We start from the raw sequence: 27,158 nt of genomic DNA on the forward strand, positions 1-27,158 counted from the left end.
ACACACAAAGCTGAAATCAGCTTCTTATTTGCCAGCCTCTTGTTCAAATTTTCCCATTCTACCTTACATGGTGCAGCAGTTACATTCTGGCAGTTCAGGCTACTGAGGCATTTAAGGTGGAATGTGCAAATTTGAAGCAGGCAAATGTATTAATCAAAAAATGTCACCAGCATTAAAAGAACAATTAGGATAAATTGATAGCATTAAGCAGCTTATCAGGGGGTAAGTAGTAATATTAAGCTTAGTGTGTACTGAATTAACACAATACATTATTTAAAACACTGTGAAAATAATATATAAAAAACAAAAAAATCATGGATCAGAGTTAATTGTTGCTGCTCAGATTTTTTCTAACTCAAAAGAGGAGTCAGACAAGGAGACTGTTTGAGACTGTTATTGTTTGCTGCAGGCATCGAACCGTTAGCTGAGTCAATAAGACTAAATAAAGACATAAAGGGAATAATAGACAAAGGGGGTAGAACATAAATTATCTTTATTTGCATTTGACATATTAATATACATAAGCTAACCATCATCATCCATTCCAGCCCTGTTAGACAACCTGAAGTAATACTGAAAAAAAATTGACCAATGAAGGTAAATCACTAGCTATGATGATTTCAGGCGATTGTCCAGCAGAGCTAGAGGGTAAATTTTGTTTTAAATGGACTAATAAAGGATTTAGATACCTGCGCATCATTATTACGCCTGTAACATTAAGCCTATTTGAAGTGAACTATTGGAAACCGATAACTGAGATAAAGAAGGATTCGATTAGATGGGAGATTTTAACTATGTCTGTGACAGGGAGAATAGAAACTGTAAGAATGAATTTTTTACCAAGATTGGTGCTTTTGTTCCAATCACTACTTATTGGAATTCCTAGTTATACCTTTAAAATATTAGACAAAATAATGTCACAATTCTTATGGCAAAATAAGAAAGCTACAATTAAATATAAGACAGTCTTTTGTCCGAAAGAGAAGGGAGGGTTAAACTTACCCAATCTAAAAAATTACTATTGGGCAGCACATCTAAAAGCTATAATTATGTGGACAACTAAAGAGACAGATGCAGTGTGGGTAGGATTGGAGCAAAGATCATGTCACAATGTACAGTTGGAATCACTCCCATTTTTGACAGAAAAGTCAAGATCGGTAATGAGTGGTTTGGGGCAATGATAAGAATATGGTCAGTGGTACGAAAGAAATTCAAATTGTCAAACTCCATCTGTAGGGCCACTAAAATAACAACAAACCCTGTTTTTTTAAAACAGACTGGTTTAAACTACCAGTCCATGACTTTTATAAATTCTTACAACTAAGACATTAACTGCAGAAACATAAGGAATATTAGATGGTAATGTTATTTGCATAAGGAATGGTAATGGTTTTTGCAAAGCACCATCCAAACTAGAGGAACCATTAATATCATTTACAGAGGGGAAGACAAAAAAGAGATTATTTTCAAAACTTTAAAAGCATTACAACATGAATCTAAGGATAACAAAATGGAGGTCAAGAAAAAGGGGAGTTGGTATCAAACATTGTAATAACAGATGAAAAATAGGAGGAAACATTCAAAGCAGGGCAAGAAAAAGAAGCTCTGGTTGAGCACAGTCTACTAAACTCATGAATCATAAACTAATCATTAAAAGGACTAGAGTTTGACACCCATGTGTGTTCATGTGTTACTTTAGCTCACACAGTGTGACTGTATCATCATAGCTATAAACGCTGATGCCTGGATACAAGGGCTCAGTGAAGGTGGTGTGAAATGTATATGTGTGGTATGCTCTATCCGGGGAAATGATATAGAAGGAGAGTGTGCCAGCTTGCCAGTCCAGATAGACTCCCATTCTTTTGGAAGGGTTGGGAGAAGGAATGACAGCCTCTTTGGCATTGTAACTGACATAATACCCATAGTCAACTGAACAGAACAGAATCCAAGATTTGTTATTTGTCCCCAGTTTGCAATCATTCCCACGACCTTTTCTGTTGATTCCTTTGTAAGTCATCCCTATGTAAACAACATCCCCAGTCCACTCAGCTTCCCAGTAGAAGCGAGCCCTGCACAAGCTTTCTCTACACAAAACCTGACCATAGTTTTCAAACCGATCTGGATGGTCGGGGTACGACTGCTCCCTTTTCGTCTTTGTCACCTTTCTGTTCCCAGTCAGAGACAGGGCTCGGTGTGCTGTGTTTGGGTCAAATGTGATCTCATAGGCGTCTGTAAAAAGAGAGTCCAAAAAGTATAGCACATTATAAAAAGGATAATGCCACTATGGACTTTACAACACAATTAGACAGATATTGTGTTTTTCCACCTGTTCACACAATTTCTGTTGTGTTTGGGACTATCGACTGCATCAAGTACCCGTTCTCTGTTACTTACATACAAAGATATTTCATGAGATATTTAATATTTTAATAACTTTTTTATCAAAATTTTTGCTATTTCTATGCTAATTCCAAATTTAATGCCTGCAATACATTCCAAAAACAAGGACAGGGGCAGTGTATGACTGGGAAGTTTGTGGGATGAATAAAAACAACTCTTTTGCAACTTTCCACAAGTAAAACAGGTAAATAGGTAACAGGCGATGCCGAGTATAAAAGGAGCATTCACCAAAGGCTCAGTCGCCACTTTGTGAAAAACTGCATGAGCAAATAGTCCAGCAGCTTAAGAACAAAGGGCCTCATTCACCAATTCTCCCTAAGTTTTTCCTTAAATTTGTTCTTGAGAAAAGTCCTACAAAGAAGTCATCAGATTCATGACGTGTTTCTAAACCGCAGAACCGTTCGCTGCTTTGTACTCTTGAGCCTGTGTAGAAGAACCTAAGAATATGTCATCAAATAAGAAAACTTTGGTGTTAGAATCTTTTAATAAGCGGGTTTTAAGAAGAGATTTCTTCTTAAGAACAGTTAATTAAATTTAAGTAAATTAGGCCCAATGTTTCTCAACGCAAGACTGCAATGAATTTAGGGATGTCACCATCTACAGCCTGTAACATTATTAAAAGATTCAGAGAATCCAGTGAAAAGGGCAAGGCTAAAAACCACTATGGAATGCCTCTGACCTTCAATCTCTTAGATAGCACTACATTAAAAACAGACATGCTTCTCTAATGAATATAACCACATGGGCTCAGGAATATTTTGAAAAAGCCTTGTCACAGTACACCCAGTTTGTCACTGCATCTACAATTGCAAGTTAGGACAATACTATGCAAATCTGACACCATATATTAACATCCAGAAATGCTGCCAACTTCTCTGGGCTAAAGCTTATCTGAGATAGACTGATGCAAAGTGGAAACGTGCTGTGTTCTGATAAGCCCACTTTTCAAATTGTTTTTTGGAAATAATGGATGTCGTGCTCTCCAGGCCAAAGAAAAAAGGACCATTCGGAATGTTACCAACGCAAAGTTCAAAAGCCAGCATCTGTCATGGTATGGAGGTATGTCAGTGGGTAACTTGCACATCTGTAAAGACATCATTAATGCTGAGGGGTACATATGCATTTTGGAGCAAGATATGCTGCGATATAGATGACATCATTTTGAGAGACATCCCTGCTTGTTCCAGCAAGATGATGCCAAGCCACATTCTCCATGTGTTACAACGGTGTGGTTTTGTAGTAAGAAGGTGTAGGTGCTAGACTGGCCTGCCGTCCAGAACTGTCTCTCATTAAAAACGTGGCACATTATGAAGCGCAATATACGTCAAGAGAGACCCCGGACTGTTGAGCGGGGTCAAGCAAGAATCAAGCAAGAATAACGTTAAAGTGTTCCAATCTCCATAAAAGAAATAACACAGTGGTAAACATGCTTCTGTCCCAACTTTTTTGGAACATGTTGCAGGCATTAATTTATAGTAAGTATATACACTCATGGCTTACTTTATTAGGTACACCTCCCATGTATCTACACTCTTTGCCCATTTTAACAGCTTTTCATAGGTGCACTTTGTAGTTCTACAATTACAGACTGTAGTCCATCTGTTTCTCTGCATACTTTGTTAGCCCCCTTTTACCCTTTCTTCAATGGTCAGGACCCCCTCAGGACCACCACAGAGCAGGTATTATTTGGGTAGTGGATCATTCTCAGCACTGCAGTGACACTGACGTGGTGGTGGTGTGTTAGTGTGTGTTGCACTGGTATGAGTGGATTAGACACAGTGGTACTGCTGGAGTTTTTAAACACTGTGTCCACTCACTGTCCATTCATATCAACATACAAGTCTGGCTACAATTTACATTCTAATAGTTATATTCAGCTGACCTTGCGATAGTACACTCTGAATATGGCAAGACAGCTTTTAGTTACAGTGCTCCATCTGCATGGAATGATCTGGAAAAAACAGGACCACATATGAAAGAGGCTCAGGTCGGATTTGAAAAGATCAGATTTGTGTATCTACACAGCCCTGAAAACATAAAATCTGAGTCACATTAGGGCAAAAAATCTGATTTGTGCCACTTCAGCCTGGTAATGTGAATGTTGCCTACAGTTGCTGCGCAGTTTGTGTTGGACCTCCTGTAGTCCTTCATCTGTAGTCGCAGGATGCTGTCCAACAGAATATATATATATTTTTGGTTAGTGGACTATTCTCAGTCCAGCAATGACAATGAGGTTTTTAAAACTCCAGCCACACTGCTGTGTCTGATCCACTCGCACCAGCACAACACACACTAACACACCACCACCACGTCAGGTGTCCTGACCTTTGAAGAACAGGGTAAAAGCTGTCTAACAAAGAATTAGTGAAAAATTAGGCGGAAGATCCATCAAATGTTTTTAAAATAAGACATCAGTTAGTAAACAATAGGCCTCATTTAGCATCAGTATTCATTCCTGAGGAGCATAGTGAAAATCCAGTGATTAAGAAGTGATTCATCAATGTAACATGTTAGACTACACAGATAAGCTTAAATTAACCATGTAGTACAGCAAAGACCAAATAATGAACAGGCAAAATAATACATTAGTTTACAATACTAATACATTAATATGTGAGCACCAAAAAATCATTAAATATTGAAATAAATATAACACTTACATTTCTTCAGTCCTGGTTTGTTTCTGAACTCACTGCAGCATTCCACACTATAGAAAGAACAGAACATTAGCCAAAGCTGTAGTGGCTGTTCAACTGGAACTCAAAGTATCTGCTACTAAGATTATGGCAAACCTATTCTTCCAGATTTGAGCTTCTGCAGATCTTAAAAACTACCACAAGGTGTGCTACATAGAGTTATGATGAGTAATGAGCATATCTGTATGTCTCCAGGTGAAGGTTTAGAGGTACTTTGAAGTTCTAGAGAGTCTTTGAGAGCTCTTTTTAATTTCAGAAGCCTCTGATATAAGAAATTATCTGTGTGGAGACACAGAATCTTTATTCTGCTTACTTCAGTTTCTCCAGTTTACAGCATGGATCATCCAGTATGGTGGACAGCTGTCTCAACCCTTGTTCTCCAGGATGATTATAGCTGAGGTCAAGCTCTTTTAGCTCTGAATGATCTGAGTTCAAAGCTAAACCTAGAGCAGAACAACCTTCTTCTGTAACACAACACCCTGAAAGACTAATGAGAAAAAAACAATTATTAGACTCCATTCACGTTTAATACAAGAGCTGGTAACATGCTTGATATTTACAAGCATATGATCAATTAGACAGAGTAATATTTTTTAAAAATAATCTTTAAAATTCTCACAACAATGCTCTTGGAATTTTCTGTTAAGGCTAATGTGCCAGCTTGCTTAGGTGACATTTATCAGTAGCATTATTTTTAGTAGGCATATTATAGATGATAAATTTGGCTTTCATTTACAAGGAAATCTGTATGATGTCTGGACTAACTTCATTATCTGCAAAATGGCATTTTTTTATTAAGCCCAATCCTGTGCGTGTTTTACATACCCGCATGGAAAATTACACATTGATCTACAGTAAATTGTGAGTTTATTAGGTACACCTAGTTGCGCCTCCTTTGACCTTGATCAGGACAATATGAATTTGCCTACAGGCATGTTTTTTTTGGATACAGTGGAAGGAAACATTGCCCCACATAGAAATGATTCTTCCAGATGAGGTGCAAAGGGCTGTTTGTAGTGAGACTACAGTAGTGCAGCCATCTGATTTGCAACTGCATGGTCTTGCTAAAAATATCTCAAAGATGTTTGAGAGAGTTTAGTTTTGGGGTCTATACAGGTTGATGAAGTAATAACAATTTGTCATGTTCTTGCTATTTAGCAATGAAGTGTGTCTTATGATACAGAAGTGTCCATCCAAGTGAGTATTAATTTAAAATCCTATAAAAAATAACAGATCAACTTATGAAGATAAATACCATAAGACATAGTTTTAATTAAATGCAAAGTTAAAGAGATACGTTTTTAGATGCTTCCTAAAAGTGAGCACTGAGCTTGACTGTCTAAAAAAAGGTGGAACTGAGTTCCACAGTTTAGAAGCAGAATAACTGAACAAGTTGCTCCACGTTTTCTGTATTTTACGGACGGTATTTGTAGAAGGTCAGTATCTGCAGATCTAAGATTATGTGCTGGAACATAAACAGACAGACAATCTGTGATGTAAGTGGTGCTTTAGGGTCATTTAAAGCCTTAAAACATAGTAGCAGAACTTTAAAATCTGTATCCAGAAAGATACAGGTAGCCAGTGCAGTTCTTTCAAAACTGGAGTGATATGATCTTTCTATTTTTTCTTTGTTTGGATGCATGCTGCCAGAAGTTGTACGAGTTTTCATACCATTTGCATCAAACTTTTGAAATGATTGAGCATGAAAACTCAGGATGATAGATGTTGGGAGATGCCTGAACCATCATGTTCAAAGTCACTAAAGTTACTTGTTTTGCCTGTTCAATATGACTTGAAAAGTGCAATTAGTGTGGAGGTTTGGGGTGCACCTTCTAAACTGGGAAGGGCAGAAATTCCTTACTCTGTCAATACATTAGTGTTAAGAATGCCTTTAAAAACTAACAGTGTTGTAAATTTGTTCATGGCAGACAGAAACTGTCTTTGAATAACTACATTTAGATGAATCCAACAAAATCATGGGAGGCAGAAAATGCTTCTAATCCCTGATGCTACACATCTTTACTTACCTCAGTTTCTGCAGTGTGCACTGTGGATCCTGAAGACCAGCACAAAGCTGCTTCACACCTGAATCCTGCAGGTCATTGTCTCTCAGCTCAAGTTCTCTCAAGCAAGAGAGGGAACTCAACACTGAGGCTAGATTTGAACAGCATCCGTCTGTGAGATTACACCAGCACAGACTGCAATAGAGAACACATAAATTATATAACGGTTACTCTTTGTACACATATTTTCATCCATACTCAACATACCATTTTTCCCTGGATTCATTTGGAATAACAGTTGTAAATTAAAAAGTGGTATTTAATTTTATAAAGTAAACTCAAACTGTGTGTATGTGTGTTGTGGTACTGAGACAACATATATAATACAATATCACCTCAGTTTCTCTAGTTTGCAGTTTGGGCTCTTCAGTCCAGGACATAGCAGTTTCACTCCTGAATCTCCCATGTAATTGTTGCTGAGATCCAGCTCTCTCAGGTGTGGATTTGCTGACTCTAGAACTGAGGTGAGAGTTTCACATGTCCCCTCCAGAATGCCAACATTAGCAAGTCTACAGATGACAAATAACATCCTTGTCACTACATCAATAGTACCAAATTACAACATCTACATCAATCCAAAATAATCCTATAACAACAAAACAATCTTCTTTCAAAAACCTTATACTCTTCAGTTTACAGTCTGGGTTCATCAGTCCAGCACAGAGAACTTTTACTCCAGAATGGCCAAGGTTATTGTAGCTGAGATCAAGTTTCTCCAGTTTGCAGTTTGGATGTGTTAGTCCATCACAGAGCCACTTCATTCCTGAGTCTCCCAGCTTATTGTAGCTGAGATTCAGCTCTTTCATGCATGAGCTGGGTGACTGTAGAGCAGCTGTCAAAGCTTCACAAGATTCATCCATCAGGTCACATCTGTCCAACCTGTAGAGTAGCAAACAGGGACATTTTTTGGTTTATCTTAATATGGTTCAGTTTCTAATGTACATTTTTTTACTATCACTGTAATGTTTTTATCAGCTCCACCACCCCCCTTGACCCAGGAGGATAAGCGGCTTGGAAAATGTGTGTGTGTGTGTGTGTGTGTGTAATGTTTTTATTATCAACATTAGAAAGGCTTTTGCAGAGTGTCAGGGTGTCCCACAAGAGTAGGGGTGCCCAACCCTGATCCTGCTGGTCTACTGTCTTGCAGAGTTGAACTCCAACCCTAATCTAACCTAATCTAGTTAATTAAGAACATAACTGCTCCCCTGTTTAAGTTGGAATAGGAAAATTCGAACAAGAAGCTGGCGAATAGGGAGCCAAACAGCCTCTTCATATCTATTTCACTAATAAAAAAACATTTTTCCTGAAGTTTATTACATATTTGGCTCATATTACGATGTAAACTCGCTGAGTGAATGTGTAGAGCTGTAATTAACACATTTTGTTGTCAAAGCTGTGAGGATTCGTTTCTGTCAGCACATTAGCATCCCAACGCTAATCTTAGCTTAGCTTACCCTGCACTAGCTTCATGACCTACAGATTTGGCGGAGACTGAAAATAAAAATAAGATGAAGAACTACAAAATCAATCATGTCAGCCTTTGTTTTTTATCACATATTTAAAAATCCATTCAAGAAGCAGGACTGTTTTGTCCTGTTAGCTGTGCCAGTTGCATAGGTTCTGGTGATTTTAGTGGTTATGCTTACCCAAGGCACCGGAATGTAACTGCTGCATCATTTAGGGTGGAACGGGAAAATTCAAAAAAGAAGCTGACTTCAGCTTCATCAAGAGATGAAAGGCATGAAAAGGTATGAAGGAGCTGCTCTGTTTCTGAATTGACAGATGAGTAACATTAACTTTTTTGCTGTTTCAGAGAACTAACAGGTCAGTATTGTTTTGCCCTGTTTGCTAATGTTTGTGAGAGTTAATCCCAACTGGTTAGCTTTGCAGCAGCAACTGTAGGAAGTTTGCTGTTTTTTGTCTGTACAATGTTTGCAAATGGTTTGAAGGTCATGAAGATCTAAAAAGGTGTATTTGTTTTGCTGTTGAGTTTAAATATTAACAATCGTTCTTCAGAATTGCTTACTGCGCCTTTAAATGTGGCATCCTGCCTGCTATCAGTAACAGCTATCGGCCAGTTGTGCTGAAAGTTGATTGGTGATTCGTGTCAACCCCAAAAACACGGATTGGTTCATATCAAACAAAATATTCTTCTTCTTCTTGGTTAGTATATTTTGGTAACGTCCCACAGTTTTCGAGATATCAACACCGTTGCAACTGCGCAATGTTTGGTCTGATTGGGAATGGCGTGTTGTATACAGCAACCACGTAGCAACCCCCTACAAACCATCTGGGATACCAGAGTAACCACCTGTGAACAGCCTACAATCCATAGAAACAACCTAGCCACATCTTAGCAAGCTTAAGCCGTGCAACCACTACATTTTCTTTGGGGAATGAACTTTTTTAGTTAGTGACTGCACACTGCAAAGCAATGCTATACAAACCACCTAGCAACCACCTGAAAAACCACTGCAACCACCAAACAACACCTTACAAACTATCTGGGATACCACAACAACTGCCTGGCAACCACCAACCAACCATCTAGGATACCACAGCAACCGAAAGACACCATTTCACATATGTTAGCCCCAGGCAGGCCCCTGAGCACGAATTGAAAGTTGTTCTGACCCACACTCATCAGTTTGTCATTTTTTTTCATTCCTCTGTTCTCCCTTAGAATCCCATTCATTTTCATCTCCACTCAAGCATTAGTTTCTTTGCCTGACAGCTACCAAACTGCATGTGCTCATCAGGGCAGGTCCCAAAGCTGTAATACACAGCCATATTGATCCACACTCCTTATTCTGTAGATTGCTGACCTGCATATCCTGACTCTGTGTGAATGTGTCCAGCCCCACTAAGTCAGCTCTGATCACAAAAGACACACACTACATTAAGTTTACCCAAGTTTCTCTAGTTTACAGTGTAAACTTTTCAGTCCAGCAGAAAGCAGCTTCACTCCAGTGTCTTTCCTGTTGTTGCAGCCAAGGTCCAGCTTTTTCAGTGAATTTTCAGTCTGGAAAACTGATGCCATCAAGTCACAAGATCGTTCTGAGAAGGTGGTGCCAGCCAAACTGCAAACAGGAAATATTTAAATCAAGTTTACAAAATAATAGTAATACAAATTACATCTTCAAACTTACGTGCATTGCCTTTATATTCATACACTGGATATTTTGCGTTGCAAGACTCATTAGACAAGAGCATATGTTAAATGAACATACATGACAGCTAACCCAATACTTACTCTGTACAGAGACAAAGGTAATTTGCAGAGAAAGAATTCTACATATTTAACCAGATATCACAGAAGCACCCTCAGTCAGGTGGAGTAAAGCAGGTAACTGAAGCCAGCACTGCCTGAAAACCTGCTATCAAGCTAACTAGCCAAGTAAGTAAACGACAGTGAATACTTAACAATGCTCCCTTTTAAAATCTGTGTAAAGCAGTAGTAAATGTGTTCTGAGTTTGTCACACCACAGAAAATTGTGTTATTGACCACTGAGCCAAATTTGAATATTAAAAAATTCATGAATATAAAACATCACTTTAAAAATCATAAAAAATAAGCAGTATTCTCTGCTCTGAAATGCTAGGGGCATGTCTGCTGTAGGCTGCCCTACAGCAGGAAAGGTGCAGCCTCTTTCAAGATGTCATCCATAATGTAACTGCTGCACCATTTAAGGTGGAACAAGAACATTCGAATAGGAAGCTGACTTCACCTTTGTCTTTGCCAGAATGTAACTCCTTCACCATTTAAGGTGGAACAGGAAAACTTTAACAAGAAGCTGGCAAACAGGAAGCTGACTTAAGCTTCGTCAGCTCACAAGGTTAGGCAGCAAAGCCTCTCTTGGATTTAAATGAAGCTGCTAGCAGCGCTTCAGCTGACTAAAACACACAGAATTCAATGAACTTTCACTTCAGTGCAGCCTCTCTCAAGTGTCAAATACCACTATGACCTGAAAAATGGATGCTCCGTCTAGCAGATTTATTGGACTTGTACAGTCATACATTTGAGTCATCAGGGCCAGAATACAATTCAGAGCCAGAGCCAGCAAGAATCAACCTCATTCCTCTCAGTCTGCGACAGAACGGTAATTTTTTCTCCCATTTATGAAAGTTAGCAACCGGTATTACTGACTAGCATAACCTAGCCAAATAAAGTTCAGCTATCAATAAATAACAGAACAAAACCCTTTTTGTGGTCACGTGGGAGAACCACTGATGCACTCTAGTTTTTATAGCTTTACAGTGTTAGGGAAGAGGTCATGCTGAAAATGGCTCCTGTGTAATCGAGCTATCATTTCAGGCCTACCCAAAAATTCTGAACATAAAACTGATGAAAAAAAGTTTGACTGTCTAACTTCTTAATTTAGTATTATATGGTTCACAGTCTTTTCATGTTTTCAGCAATTATTTGTGTGAAAATGATGTTATTAGAAACAAATCTTTGAATTTACTTTACACAGACTTTAATCTTAATTTTAATTTAAACTTCAGTACAAACCTGAGTGTCTGCAGCTTACAGTGTGGACTCATCAGACATTCACAAAGCAGCTTCACTCCTATGTCTTCTAGCTTATTGTGACTGAGATTCAGTTTCTCTAATTTACAATGCGGATCTGAGAGCCCAGCACAGAGAAGCTTGACTCCTAAATCTCCCAGATTGTTGGAGCTGAGGTCCAGTTCTTTCAGGTGCGAGTTAGATGATTGGAGAACTGAAGCTAGAGTTTCACATGATTCATCTGTGAGACTGATACCTGCAAGACTGTGGAAGGTTAAAACAAAACATCACAGAAGCACGTTTGCAGAACATTGCATGCTACATTTAGCATAAAAACACAATATAACTGTGAAGTTTACTGAGCATGCATTTGCTTGCAAAGCTTGATTCCATCTAGGAGTCTATGTAAAATAGTAACAACACCAAAAAGCAGTGATTAGAAAATTATTTGACTTGTATTAAAATATATGTTTTACCTTATGGACTTATGGTTTTATTTTTTTTGTAAATAGAAACTCATTCCAAATTTGATGTCTGCAACATATTAAAAACGTTGGGACATGTTTACCAGTGTGTTACTGGTACCTTTCCTTTTCACAGCACCTAATAATCATTTTGGGATCAAAGTCACCAACTGTTCCAATTTTGAAAGTGGAATTATTTGCCTTTTTTTTCATTATACAAGTCTGCACAACCATACAGGGTCTTCACTGTTGTATCTTACACTTCATAATGTGACACACATATTTAATAGGAAATATGTCTGGACTACTAGCAACTGACCCTCCTGATGCTGCTGCTGCTGCATAAACTTAAACTATCTAATTAACCATTGCTCCATTTGTTTTTCCCCATTTTTATACTCAAATATGTTATACTAATGCTGTTTTGCTATCCAGTGTCCACCAGAGGAGGATGGGTTTCCCTTTTGAGTCTTGGTTCCTCTCAAGGTTTCTTCCTCTAGCTCTTAGGGAGTTTTTCCTTGCCACTGTCGCCATTGGCGATGCTCATGGGGGCTTGGACCCGGATTTTTTCTGTAAAGCTGCTTTGTAACAACACCTGTTGTGAAAAGCGCTATATAGATAAACTTTGACTTGACTTTTGACTTGTTTAGCACTTGAATTTTCTGATTACAAAGCCATGCGGTTGTAACACATGCAGAATGTGTTTTTACACTTTCATGTGGATGTCTGTGAAAATGACATTCAGAGCAGAGGGTGGAATACAAAAAAAAACTTGCAATCACTCATTGAGGATCATTGTTCTTAAATCGTTGTATTATTTGCTGACTTTATTCTTCGTTTATTCATTGTTACAGTGCCAGCAGCGCTTAACTTGAAGTTAAAGCCAGTAAATGGTAGAAAAGCAACACATCCTACCCTTTTTGACATCATCTCCGTCTAATAATGAGCCAGTGGGAGCAGTTCAAGGCTGATTATCTTTGAAGCTAAGGCTTGTTCTGCTGGTTAGTTTATTTTTCTGTTAATGATTCATGTGATTCATTCACGTGGTGTTATTGATTATGATGTGTGCATGTAGGTCGTTTCAGAAAACTGTTTTATCAAATTAATGAGTCACTTACCTAATCAAGTGTGAACCAAACAAAAACTGAGCAAAAAAACAGATTTACACAATGATGCTTGTCATGTGAACACAGAAAAAGTGGCAAACCTCAACTTATCTTTGGTCATAAAGAACTAGGCCTTTCATGGATACTCCTTTTATACTCAAGCATGATTGCACCACCAGTCTTTAATTGCTCTGACTTTTTTGGCACTTGTTGCAGGCATGAATTTCAGAATGAGTAAATATTCACAAAAAAACAATGAAGTTAATAGGGTAAAACATGAATATCTTGTCCTCATACTGTTCACTTAAATACAACTCAAAGCAAAGATTACGAATCACTGCTTTCTGTTTTTTTAGCATTTCACATACTGTCCCAACTTCTTGGAAACGAAGTTTGTAGAATATACTAATGAAAGATGATATATTTCATTGTGTGTAATAAAATAATTTGATGCTTTGTTACTGAGTAGAAAACAATAACTTACATGGCTCTTTTTGAAGTCTTGACAACTGGTAACAATCTACGATATCCTTCAGGAGATGTGTTGCACATTTTCAAGTCAAATTCATTCAGCACATCCTCTGATGTTAGCAGCACATAGGCAAGAGCAGAGCATTGGTCAGGTTGGAGCTCTGTCTGAGAATACCTGCCTGATCTCAAGAAACTCTGGATTTCTTCCATCAAAGAATTGTAATTCAATTCATTCAGACAGTTTAACAGGTTGATGGTTCTTTCTGCTGAAGACTCATTTCTGATCTTCTCCTTAATGTAGTCCACAGTTTCCTCAAAGCTTTCCACAGAATGTTTTGACAGTATTCCTCTCAAAAGAACCTGATTGGACTGAAGTGAGAGACCGAGAAGAAAGCGAAGGAAAAGGTCAAAGTGTCCGTTCTCACTCCGCAAGGCTCTGTCCACAGCACTCTTGTGCAAATCTGACAAGTTACTGCTCTGACTCTCTGAGTCTTCACTCAGTATGTTAATGTGGCTGTTCACAAATTTGAGTTGCACGTACACTGCAGCGAGATGCTCCTGAATGCTCAGGTGCACAAAGCAGAAGACCTTAGTTCGGTACAATCCAAGCTCTTCTTTGAAGATTTCTGTACAAATTGAAGAGTACTCGGATGCTTTGCTGACATCGATTGCACATTCTGTCAGGTCTTTTTCATAAAAAATTAGATTTCCTTTCTCCAATTGCTGAAATGCTAGCATTCCTAGTTTTGTGATCATCTCCTTATCTGATTCCATCAGGTCTATTTCGTCCCTAATCACTCCATGGTACTTCTTGTTCTTCATTTGAGTTTGAATAATAAGAAAGTGGGTGTACATCTGAGTCAGAGTTTTAGGCACTTCTTCACAGTCTGGTTTATCTAACATTTTCTCCAGAACTGTGGCTGATATCCAACAGAAGACTGGAATATGGCACATAATGTGGAGGCTCCTTGAAGACTTTATATGTGCAACAATTCTGTCAGCAAGGCCTGGTTCACTGAACCTCTTCCGGAAGTACTCCTCTTTTTCAGAATCATTAAATCCTCGGACCTCCGTAACCTGGTCAACACAATCAGGTGGGATCTGACTGACCGCTGCTGGTCGGGAGGTTATCCAGAGGAGAGCAGAGGGAAGTATATTCCCCTGAATGAGATTTGTTAGCAGCGCATCCACAGACGTTTTCTTCGTAGGGTCACAACACAATTCATTGTTCTTATAATCAAGAGGAAGTCGGCACTCGTCCAGACCATCGAAGATAAACACAGTCTTTACTTCCTCACTCCTAATAGTTTGTAGTTCTTTGAGTTCTGGAAAGTACTGATGAAGAAGTTGAATTAAGCTATATTTGACATTTCCCTTCAAATTCAGATCACGAAAAGGGAGTGGAAACATGAAGTGGATGTCCTGGTTTGCCTTCCCTTCTGCCCAGTCCAGGATGAATTTGTGCACAGAAACTGTTTTCCCAATCCCAGCGATGCCCTTTGTGAGCACAGTTCTGATGCGTTTTCTCTGTCCGGGTAAAGGTTTGAAGATGTCGTTGTATTTTATTGCGTTCTCTCGAATGCCTTTGTTCTTTGATGCTTCCTCGATCAACCTGACTTCATGTTCTTTATTGACATCTCCACTCCCTCCTTCTGTAATCAGCAGCTCTGTGAAGATCTCATTTAAAAGGATTGGATTCCCTTGTTGAGCATTTCCCTCACGTATGCACTCAAATTTAGATTTAAGATGATCTTGTAGATTAGATTTAAGACGATCCTGGATGTGCTTCCCTGCAGAAAGACGAAGATTGATTCAGTAATGTGGATATAACCCCTGTTTATTCCTAGTGTAACTTAAATGGGAATTCTACTGATTTCTCAAAATTTCTGCATTTCTGTACAGTTATGATTTAAACAAAGTCATCCTGAATGGTTTGATGTAAATGCGCATTCTAGACAAACTTACTAAGAATTATTGGCTATATTTGTATTTGCAGACAGTGGTTCCTCTCACCATTGTAAAGAATTAAAAGTCTGTACATTTCTCTAGAATGCACCATTTCACATAAAACAATTCAGAATGACTTTTTACATCCTAATGAATGAACTAAGCAGACATTTTAAAGTTTGGAATTTCCTTTTAAATCCTTCATGGAATGTTTATATGCACAATAAAAAGACAAAAAAGCAGAAATATTTCAAACATTTTTCAAATTAACCAGAGCTATTTGGGTGAGCACAAACAACATGAGCAACACTGTTACTATGCCGCAGTTTTAAAAAGCAAAACCATTCAGTGTATCTGTTATCTTCTCCTTCTACATTAAGCGTACTGCAAATTTTCTGCCTATATCCAATACTTGTTTAGTGCCTTATTTCTAATAAAAGTCAGACCGTAACATCTCAAAGTTATCAAAGACAATTACACAAGGACACAGAATACATTTTCTCCTACCTTTCTCAAGCATGAACTTCAAGACTATCTTTAGAGCACCCTCTGAGCCAAAGCTCTTCAGAACAAGTTCAGATGCTTTGTGGACGTCATGAGCCTCCAGAGAAGACTCAAAGTATTCAGGACAATTTTGACACAGATATTTCATAAACTCATTCTTGTCTATGTTGATCAGTGTTTGCTCAAGTAAAGACACTGTGTTGAGCTCCTGGAGGACCTGTAACCAAAAAAACACGGCAGCAAAAAAGAATTATGGAAGGGGCACTTTGGCCAACATGAAATTTTTTATTCCAGGGCGTAGCAGCCATTTTAAAAGTGAGGGGGACACAGTTGTCAATAAATGAGTTTGAAGGATCAATCAAATATAAACATCTCTCCTATGCCTGTCATTTTTTAAGCAATCACCTTCTGATACAGATAAGGAGTGGGAGGGGCATTACTTACTGACAACTGTGTCCCCCACACTTTTAAAATGGCTGCTAGGCCCCTGTATGGACCATTTAGTGACATGTAGCAGAGCGGTGCTATAGAACACATGTAAAAAGGTGAAGTTCATTTTTACACTCTTCTTGTTTAGATGTATTGAAATGAAACTTGACATAATTTAGCACTGTGAGTCAGTTTACTACCTCCTCACACAAAATGCTAGTAACATTAGCTGAGGTAACAGACAATTAGTATTTTTATGTTTATTTAAATGACTGACTGCCTTTCTGTGTTAATTTTAAGCAACATGTGATCTACTGTGGCTTTCTGTGGTCTCACCGTGGCTTTAATTTAATGTAGTAATGACAAAAACCAGTGAGGCACTGACGAATTGGGGCACATTCATTCTTATACATTTGAATGTATACATTTGAAATGGTGTGTAATAAAACTTTGGGCCTGCCGGCAGACCCTGACCTTTTAAGGGGTTAAAAAGTAAAGTAAATGCAAAAGCAGCACTTTGCAGCACAGTGCTTGCAAATTTTAGCTACAGACTGGACCAAGGCTATCATTTAGAGTGGCAATTGTCATGCATACCAGGCCTGAACCAGATCTCTAAGAAATATATGTATCCACTTCCACTCATTCCGGCAGCATTAGAGCAGCTGCGATGGGCAAAATACTTAACAAAATTAGATCTGTGTAGTGCTTACAATCTGGTGAGAATTAGAGAGGGTGACGAATGGAAGACTGCCTTTGTCACCACTACAGGGCACTATGAGTATTTAGTCATGCCGTTTGGCCTGTCAAATGTGCCCTCCATGTTTCAAGCCTTCATTAATGATGTACTTCATGACATGATTGGAAATTCATTATTGCAGATAAAGATGATATCCTCATCTACTCTCCTGATCTAGAAACCCACATACAACAAGCCCATTCAACATATAGCCATGCATGGTCTACATAATGTTTTTGAACTACACAATATTTCTTGAATCTAAGCAGCTGATCTCTTACCCTGGCTCTTGTTGTGTAGCGTTTCTTGTGGCCTCTGTGTGTCAGAGTTGCGCACTCTTTGCAGATCAGGGTCTGGTCTGTCTTGCAGAACACTTCCATAGGCATGTTGTGCTCTGGACAGAATCTCTCCTCCAGGTGTCCAGTGGTGTCTTGCAGGGTGTATTCCTGTGGTGCTGTTGCTGAGGTTGGCCAATTTTCTCCACTCCTATTTTCTCCCTGGTTGAACTTTATTGGTCGGTCTAGTGACTTGTTACTTTTCATAGAGATATAGCTAGGAGATGTTGACTGTGATCTCCCTGTTTCAGCACTGTAACCAGAACACACAAAAGACCTCATTAACTGTCACATTTTTAATTAAATTATCACAGCCTTTCTATTTAGATCAATCTCATTTCTAACTTTTCAGATTTCAAATTGCATGGTAGCCTCTTTCTGTAGGCCCCCTAGTGGCCATTTCACCAGCAAAATTAAATTGAGTTCAATATTTTTAATTAATATAATTAAACTAGATACACATTTCCTGAAGGAAATACCAGCACATGCAAAGCAAAAAATGAAACAGTTAAATAAGTTAAATATAAAAGATAAATTAAATATAAAAGAAAACAATAAAGATTATAAAATTTATTTTATATAGATAGATAGGTAGATGTGGAGGAATGTATTAAAGACATAGCTCAAGCCAGTTTTTTCAAGCCAGTTTGAACCATGAAGATCCAGTTCAAGAGTAGTAATTCTTTAATATCTTAACCTCCGTTTAGACAAGATTAATTTTTTTGTGGGGAGGTGAGGTAATGCCAGTTTACCTCAGGACATCTGTAATGTTTGTGAGTGATTTGCAGTCTCATTCTAAGTGACAGAGATGGAGCGGCTACTTGTTTTTCATGCCAACTTCACTCCAGAAAAGTGTAGAAAACTTGATAAAACATCTAATTTATCATTTATTTACTTTAACCATTTACGTTTTTGTTTTATGTGAATGCAGTGCATCATTAGCACTGGCATTAACTTGGGATTTCACAACAGTCAACTTCAAAAACAAACTTTTTTCTGTAATTTTTACATAATCTGAGTTGTACACGTGAAATTGGACAGTAACATTACATACTGGCTTGGTGTTAGCCACAGAGAACAATGAGGCTGAAGTTAGCTTCTGGTTAACCAGCTTCTTGTTCAAATTTTCCTGTTTCACCTTGAATTGCGCAACAAAAAGTCTAAGTGTAAAAAGAAAAGTCATGACTGGCAACTTCTGAAGTTTTATTCACAAACAAGAACAATGCTAACCTTTAAAAAAACTTAAGTAAATTCCACTATCATATATGTGTTAGACTTTTGCATTGCAGACCTTTTTCCAGTGCTCTTTTGTCCATGACAATACATGTCCTCGCAGTCAAAGGATGAATCTGGTTTTCCTGACTAGAACAGGAACAAACAGCTTGTCAGTATTTGTTTATGAAAAATACAACATTGCTTGCAAGAAAGGTCCAACAATTTAAACCTAAACACTATTACGAAACTACTAATATTTCAAAACTATAGGGTTTACTATCAAAACATGTACTAAAAAGGCAACGAGCATTGCACTTTTCAATATAACAACTGCAACTCAAACTTGCACAAAAAGGAATAACATGGTAACCTTTACAAACTGTCCATTCATTTTGGGCAGCCAAATATCTTTGTGAATGTTAGAGTGGGTGTCTAGCTCCAAAGAACTCCACTGTGATGGATGTTCTTTACTGGAGAACTGTTCCTTCATATGCTGATCTATTTCTAGTACTTAGGAGCTGAGAAATTAAGCTGATGATGTTAATCACAATTTCAACTGCCAAAGGCGATTATTCATAGCACAGAGGGCTTTACTGCATCATTCAACAGCTGCAACTTTACATATATAACTCGGATGTTTGACATGCTTTTGGAGATTGTGATCCTTGCGACATTCGCGAAAAAGTTCCAGTTGCTGGGACGCAGCTAATCCGTCATCTTTGTTGTCAACATGCCAATCAAGTTAGCCAGTTAGCTGTAGTTAGCCAGAATCAAATGTGTTCTGTGGTGAGCAGGGATATTATCATGCTAGCTGAGCAAATGCTAACCTGCTCCTCTCTCCTAGTTCGCAGCACTGTTGAACATTTAGCAATAGTTAGATAGACGGTTTAATAAGGTGCATTAGATGCTGGCTTAAAAAGTGAATATTTAGTTATCTGTCTGAATTTGGAAAAAAGTCAAAGCTGTGCAGTAAGAATGTCCCGCACCTCTTCTTCTTTTGTCTCATGTGATTTGGCTGCATCATGACTTTTTAAGTGAGAAGGAACAGTGGAAGAAACAGGGGTTAGGGTTGAAACTGGGCCAAGAATGTGAGAAAACAACAGTACTTACCACCTCATCCTCTGGCTCTGTTGAGGTTCTTCTGGGCCTTTTTGCAAAATTATCTTTCTCTTCCTCATCTTGCTTTGGCTCTTGCCTTTTCATACTTCTCTGTAAGACAGTTGTTCACTTTTAGAAGTACAAATGTCTCTGATCATCAACTTCCTCTATAAAGCTAGGTCTTTCAAAGAAAAAAAACACCACAGATCCAAAACCATACTTCAAAGTGGGGATGAGGTACATTCCTTTTTGTCCACTTCAATCTCACATCTGTGTTTGTTGCCAAAAAACTCTATTTTGGTTTCATCTGACCATAGAACACTGTCCCATTGAAAGTTCTGATAATGTCTGGCAAACTGTAGGTAGTTGAGTTTGTTGGTTCTTGACAGCAAGGGCCTTCTTCTGGCAACGCCCCCAAACTTGTAGTTATATAAGTGGTGTTTGATTGTGGTTTGGGAGAGGTTCTGACCCTAAGACCTAACTAATTTCTGCAATTTCCCATCATTTCCCCCAGTACAGACATATGTCCTCTTCCTGTCAGATTCCTAAAATCAGTTGTTTTAAACTTCTTAATTATTGCCCTGATAGTGGAAATGAGCATTTTCAACTTTAACTATTTTCTTGTGGCAATTTCCTGATTTGTGCAGGACAACAACCTTTTGTTGTACATCATAGCTGTATTCTCTGGTCCTTCTCATAACGATGAATGAGGAAAGATGGCCTTCGTGTCACATCATATATATTCCCTAGTGAAACAGAAAGTCATGGCTGACCATTTAAGTGTTCCTAATCACTTATGTGAACTTTAAAACATAAAATATGAATGGCAATATACTTCAGTTTGATTTCATTTGTAAAGATTTCTTGGGGTGCCAATAATTGTGGTACAGGTAGATTAAGAAAAGTCTTTATTTCATGACCAGATTTAGCTTTTTGCATTAAATCATTAAACCTTAAGTAAAGGTTAGATTGTTCCTAATATTTTGAATGAAAGATCAAAAGGATAAGTAATTAAGAACATTTTTACAGCACATTTTGCTCATGATAACCAGGGGTGCCAATATTTGTGGAGGGCACTGTAGGTGCACTTTGTAGTTGTACAATTACAGACTGTAGTCCATCTGTTTCTCTGCATACTTTAATGGCCCCAATTGGTGTTTTTGGGGCTGATTCCGATTGCCGATTGCCCTTCAGTACGATCAGCCAATAGCCAATACAGATAAAGGGCAGGGCTGGATGCCCCACTGAAAAGCGCAGTAAGGGATTCTAGAAAAAGATTGTTGATATTTGAACTCAACAGCAAAACCAATACACGCCTCGCTTTAGTGGTTCTTCAGAAGCTTCATCCCCATCCCCTCATCCCCTCTAATTCTTGGATGCACATTGCCAAGGCGAACAAAATTTGTTTCGATCTTTATGGCCATAAAAGCCTTCACAAATGTTGTAAGGACAAATACCATGACATAACGTTAAAGTGAACAAAAACACAGCAAGTAATCTAACCAAGGTTAGCTAGGTTGTGGGTTAGCAAACTGTCACTACAATTGCTGCAAAGCTAACCAATTGGAATTAGCTATCACAAACATTAGCAATTAGCAAATGTTACCACCTTGTCAAGCAGAAACAGAGAAACCTCCTCATTCCTTCCTCACTCCTCATGCTTTTCAACTCTCAATGAAGTTAGCTTCTTTTTCGGCAGCTTTCTGTCCAAATTATAATCACACTGCAATTATATTCTGGTGCCTCAAGCTAGTCTAACCACTGAAACAGCTGGTGCCGCTAACAGAATAAAACAGTCCTCCTGCTTCACAGATGAATTTTTTAATATGCAGTAAAAAAAAGGGCTGATACACAATTGCTTTTGTAGCTCATTTTATATTTCAGCCCCTGCCAAAGCTATAGGTCATAAAGCTAGTTCAGTGCAAGCTAAGCTAAGATTAGCACACAGATGCTAACATCCTTACTGAAACGAATCCCCAAAGCTTTGACAACATAACACATTATGTTGCATGTTCACACAGTGAGTTTACAGTGACATAGGAACCAAATATGTAATATACTTCAGGAAAAAAATGTTGTTTATTAGTGAAATAGATAAGAGGAGGCTGAAGCTGGCTTTCTGTTTACCAGCTTCTCATTTGAATTTTCCCATTCCAACTTAAATGGTGCAGCAGTTACATTCTGGCACCTCAGGCAAAATATGGCTCATATGTTTTACGTCACTGATCAGCTGTCAGGACCAGCTAGTTAGAAAAATAAAGAGCAGGTATTATTTGGGTGGTGAATCATTCTCAGCAATGCAGTGACACTGATGTGGTGGTGGCATGTCAGTGTGGGTTGCGCTGGTTCGAGTGGATCAGACACAGCAGTGCTGCTGGAGTTTTTAAACACCTCAGTGCTATTGCTGGACTGAAAATAGTCCACCAACCAAAAATATCCAGCCAACAGCGTCCTGTGAGCAGCGTCCTGTGACCACTGATGAAGGACTAGAGGATTACTAACACAAACTGTGCAGCAGATAAGCTATCATCTCTGACTTTACATCTACAAGGTGGACTGACAAGGTAGGAGTGTCCAATAGAGTGGACAGTGAGTGGACACAGTGTTTAAAAACTCCTGCAATACTGCTGTGTCTGATCCACTTGTACCAGTGCCACACACACTAACACATCACCCCCATGTCAGTGTCACTGCAGTGCTGAGAATGTTCCTCCACCCAAATAATACCTGCTCTGTGGTGGTCCTGTGGGGGCCCTGGCCATTGAAGAACAGGGTGAAAGCTGGATACGCACAGAAACAGATGGACTGCAGTCTGTAATTATAGAACTACAAAGTGCTCTTATATGGTAAGTGGAGATGATCAAATGAACAATAAGTGTAGAAACAAAAAGGTGGTTTTAACGTGACTGATCAGCATATATAACTTATAATTAATAAAGTATATAACTGTTTTTCTTCTTTTCTTTCTTTCTTTGTATTTTCTACATATTTTAGAGATAAAATATAGTGTTAATGTTAATGCTATATTGTTTTGTTATTTTGAGAAGTGTTTAATCTTTTTGTGATTGGGAAGAATAGACTGCTTAATCTAAACCTGAATGGTGAATTGTTATTGTATTTCTGTGCTAGTCATGGATTGTCAATTACAAACACCAAGTTTGAACACAAGGATGTTCGTAAGTGTACTTGGAACCAGAGTTCCTTGGGTCAAAGGTCAATGATGGACTTTGTTGTCGTTTCAACTGACTTGGGGCCATATGTTATGGACACTCGGGTGAAGAGAGGGAGTCATGGAAGTCAGGGCCAGAGGGCTGTCAGACTCCATTTCCCTGGTGGAGGTCACCAAGGTAGTCAGCAAGCTCCTTGGCAAGGCACCAGGGGTGGATGAGATTTGCCTGGAAATGTTTAAGGCTCTGGATGTTGTGGGGCTGTCAAAGCTGACACACTTCTGCAATATCGCATGGACCTCGGGAACAGTACCTTTGGACTGGCAGACTGGGGTGGTAGTTCCTATTTTAAGAAAGAGAACCGAAGAGGGTGTGCCAATTACTGAGATTTCACACTGCATAGCCTCCCTGGGAAAGTTTATGCTGAGGTGCTGGAAAGGAGGCTCCGACCGATAGTCAAACCTCAGATTTAGAAGGAACACTGTTGAACAAATGATGTTGTCCTTTTGACTCCATCGCATGGATGCCTCCAGCGCACACTGGAGCGGTTTGCAGCTGACTGTGAAATGGTTGGTATGCGGATCAGTACCTCCAAGTCTGAGTCCATGGTCTTTGCCTGGAAAAGGATGGCATGCCCCCTTCAGGTAAGGGGAGAGAACCTGCCCCAGGTGGAGGAATTTTTGTATCTCAGGTCCTTGTTCACGAGTGATGGGAAGAGGGACTGTGAAATTGGACCAGATTGCAGTGGTGAAGAGGGAGGTGAGCCATAAGGCAAAGATCTCTGTTTACTGGTCGGTCTACATCCCAACCCTCACCTATGGTTATAAGCCTTGGGTAATGACCGAAAGAATGAGATTGCAGATATAAGTAGCAGAAATGAGCTTTCTCATCCACTTGATAGGGTGAGGAGCTCAGTCATCTGTGAGGAGCTTAAAGTAGAGCCGCTTCTCCCCCACATTAAGAGGAGCCAGTTGAGGTGGTTTGGGTGTCTGTCTTTAGGATGCCTCCTGACTGCCTTCTGTTGAAGGTTTATCAGGCACGGCCAACTGGGACGAGATCCAGAGGTCGTCCTAGGACCCGGGGGAGGGATTATATCTCCAAGTTGGCCTGGGAGTGGCTTGGGACCCCCCAGCTGGAGGAAGTTGCGGGGGACAGGGGCATTTGGGATTCTCTGCTTTTCCTATTGCTATCACTACCCTAGCTGGATCAAGCAGTTTAAGAAGATGAATGAATGAACGAATGTTTTGTCTTTTTCCCTCGGTCCACAACAAACATTGCACTTTGGCCCTCCATGACAAAAAAGGACACCCCAGATGTACTGCATTGGGGGGTGTATGAAACAAACAGTCATACAGCATTAGCTATGCTATAAATGCTGTGAGGGTACAATGTAAAAGACAAAATGCAGACATCCAGAAGGAACGAACAACTCTCAAGTATATCAAATATCTCAAACTTACTTACTTGAAGATTTTTGTCACAAATGCATACATAATGAAAGAGAAACTGATATTTCCTAGATGGGCTCTGAACAATAAACTTTTACAACAAACATCATACATTAGAATAAGATGCTGTTTAACATGAAGATGCAGGGTTTTTAACAATTTAAGTTTTAATTTAAGCTGTGGCTGAATACAATAAAAACTGGCTATGCTATTGAACAATGAGTCGTTTGAATTGAACTGTAATGCCGGTCACTAGAATCTTACAATTGCTCAATCTCAAATGACTCCCTATTCCCTATATAGTGCACTACATAAGTCATAAGACTATGTATTCTATACACAAACAGTGCACTAAAGGTTAAATTGTGAGTTAATCAGCCTATGGCTGAATACATATGACTTTCTTTTAGACATACAATGTGCTATTTGGGTGTAGAAGCTATTATTTCATGACTGACTCAGTGCACTATATAGGGAGTACAGAGCCATTTGAGATTCGGCCAACACCTAATATGGGGCCTCATTCACCAACCATTCTTAAGAAGAAATTTCTCCTTAAAACCCACTTGCCCAGTTTTCATTAAGACTCTGACATTTACCAGTGTTTTCTTATTTGGGATTTGTTCTTAGGTAAGAACAGAATCTGCGCACACTCAAGAGCACAAAGGTGTGAACAGTTCTGCAGTTTCAGAACACATCATGAACCTGGCATAGAGTTTTTTCTTAGGACTTTCTTAAGAACAAATTTAAGAAAAAACCTAAGGAGATACTGGTGAATTAGGCCCATTGTCACTTTGGTTAAATGAGAGAATGCTGCCATCTACTGTTCAACTTGATTCAAACCAAACAAGAACTATAAGGAACTGAACATGTAGGTTGGATTTTGCTGATGATAATTTACTTGAGTACAAGTAGAAGTATTAATAAAGAAAACTGCTCAAATAAGAGTAATAAAGTAAGTAGTTTCTTGGAAAACTAATTGAGTAATCGGATTACTTTTTCATATATCCTCAATCACACCCTGAAAATATTTTTAATTGACTCTGCCACTTTACTGGAAATAATCTGTACTCACAAAATTAAAGCAAAACATGATATTAGGTGAGAAAAAAAGGTTTGAGCTCTGACACTAATCACAGTATGGGCACATTTACACATTTTCCTGTGTACTGTGTAAGGAACAAGGTTTACACTAAATTCAATGCATTTTATGGTTAGATGAATATATAAGACTTCCTAGTGTATCTGTTTCTAGTAAAGAACTTCAGAATTCCTGCAAGGCTCTGCACTGTTAGTAACTGTTTAATTTATTTTTTAATAAATTAAATAAACTGATTACTTGATTGAATCACAGTAGATTGGGGTAGATTCCTCAATTAATAATGTAATTTTTAGTGACGTTAACTTACACAAACAGGTGTCAACTTCTACAGACAGACAACATTACCTTCACAGCCTTTAAATTGTACTGATACTGTATAGTACAGGTTTTAGCAACAACAGAAATTTATAAATGAATACAGATGACCTTTTGGATAAAGTCTGCTGGTAAAGTTCTCCTTTTACTCTCTCCACTAAACTGGAAGTCTATGTAAGTTAGTGTCTTTGCTGCTGGGAGCTGCCCTGTTTTAACTGGTGAATCTTTTAAATTTAACCCTGCTTTCTTTTGATGGGTTCATGAACTGATACGCTCATAATTTATTTTTACTCTATACTCTATATTAAAAAATGGAAGTAGCGCAATAAAGGTAGTTTATTAAGTATTAACTCAAATAACAGTAAAAACACTATGATTGAATTTTGCTCCAAAAAGTGCTGCAATAAACCTAGAATTTAACTACGTAGCGTGATGATGCTACCACCTTTGTTAATCCGGATCAGAGGGTTGAGCAACCACAACACACAACAAAGTACATTACAGGAAAAAAAGGCACTCAATGCGTCAGCGTGTCATCACTGGTGTTTTCTGCTATTTTTCCCAACCGCATCGGCGTTGATATAGAGGATTCTGGGATATATAAGACGAGGGATACATCTACGCTGCCTGCAAAAACCGGCCGGACAGCGGAACCTCAGCAGGCAGCGTTTCATACAAATAACACAGTCGTTCCGGACATGACTGGGTGCCTTCCTGCCTCAGCATGCTATGTGAGTAGGCAGCCTTTATTACGTTTCAGGCGCGGCCTTAAAGCCGGACAGGGCTTGAAGACGGACAAGGCTTGAAGACGGACAGGGTTTAAAGACGGACAGGGCTTGAAGCCGTTAGTTATTGACAACGTCATGTTTTTCGTGTTCTGTCTTAGCTTACCGTCCTCTCTCACAGTCAGCGGCCCGTCACAAGATTATTTCATTTTAGCCCAATCCAGCAGGCGCAGTGTCCATCTGAAAAACAAAATGTCCTGTCTCTGACCCTGCAAACCTGTTCATAAGAGGCTAAAAAAATAAATAATAATAAAAAATAATAACTTAGGTAGCACTGAAGGCCGACTAAAATGAAGGCTTCCGCTTACTTTCGTTATCTGAAGAGGAGCAAGAGAAGAAGAAAGCGAAAGCAATGTTGTAGTGACGT

General features: G+C 38.8%; 1 protein-coding gene across 1 annotated transcript; it reads right to left on the minus strand.

The window, feature by feature from the left end:
• Positions 1-491: 491 nt before the first annotated feature.
• On the minus strand, positions 492-27,158 carry LOC118798598 (NACHT, LRR and PYD domains-containing protein 3-like). Its single transcript, XM_036558004.1, has 15 exons — positions 27,100-27,158; positions 26,898-26,971; positions 19,987-20,085; positions 18,953-19,023; positions 17,608-17,914; positions 16,165-16,378; positions 13,724-15,500; positions 11,673-11,933; positions 10,069-10,239; positions 7,778-8,038; positions 7,495-7,668; positions 7,124-7,294; positions 5,410-5,583; positions 5,061-5,107; positions 492-2,229 (listed from the first exon to the last, which is right to left on the minus strand). The coding sequence occupies exons 3-15, from the start codon at positions 20,077-20,079 to the stop codon at positions 1,691-1,693; spliced, it is 4,260 nt and encodes a 1,419-aa protein (XP_036413897.1). The 5' UTR covers positions 20,080-20,085; positions 26,898-26,971; positions 27,100-27,158; the 3' UTR covers positions 492-1,690.

The sequence above is a fragment of the Colossoma macropomum genome, unplaced genomic scaffold (assembly GCF_904425465.1).
Source record: "Colossoma macropomum unplaced genomic scaffold, Colossoma_macropomum, whole genome shotgun sequence".
In the NCBI taxonomy this organism is placed as follows: Eukaryota; Metazoa; Chordata; class Actinopteri; order Characiformes; family Serrasalmidae; genus Colossoma; species Colossoma macropomum.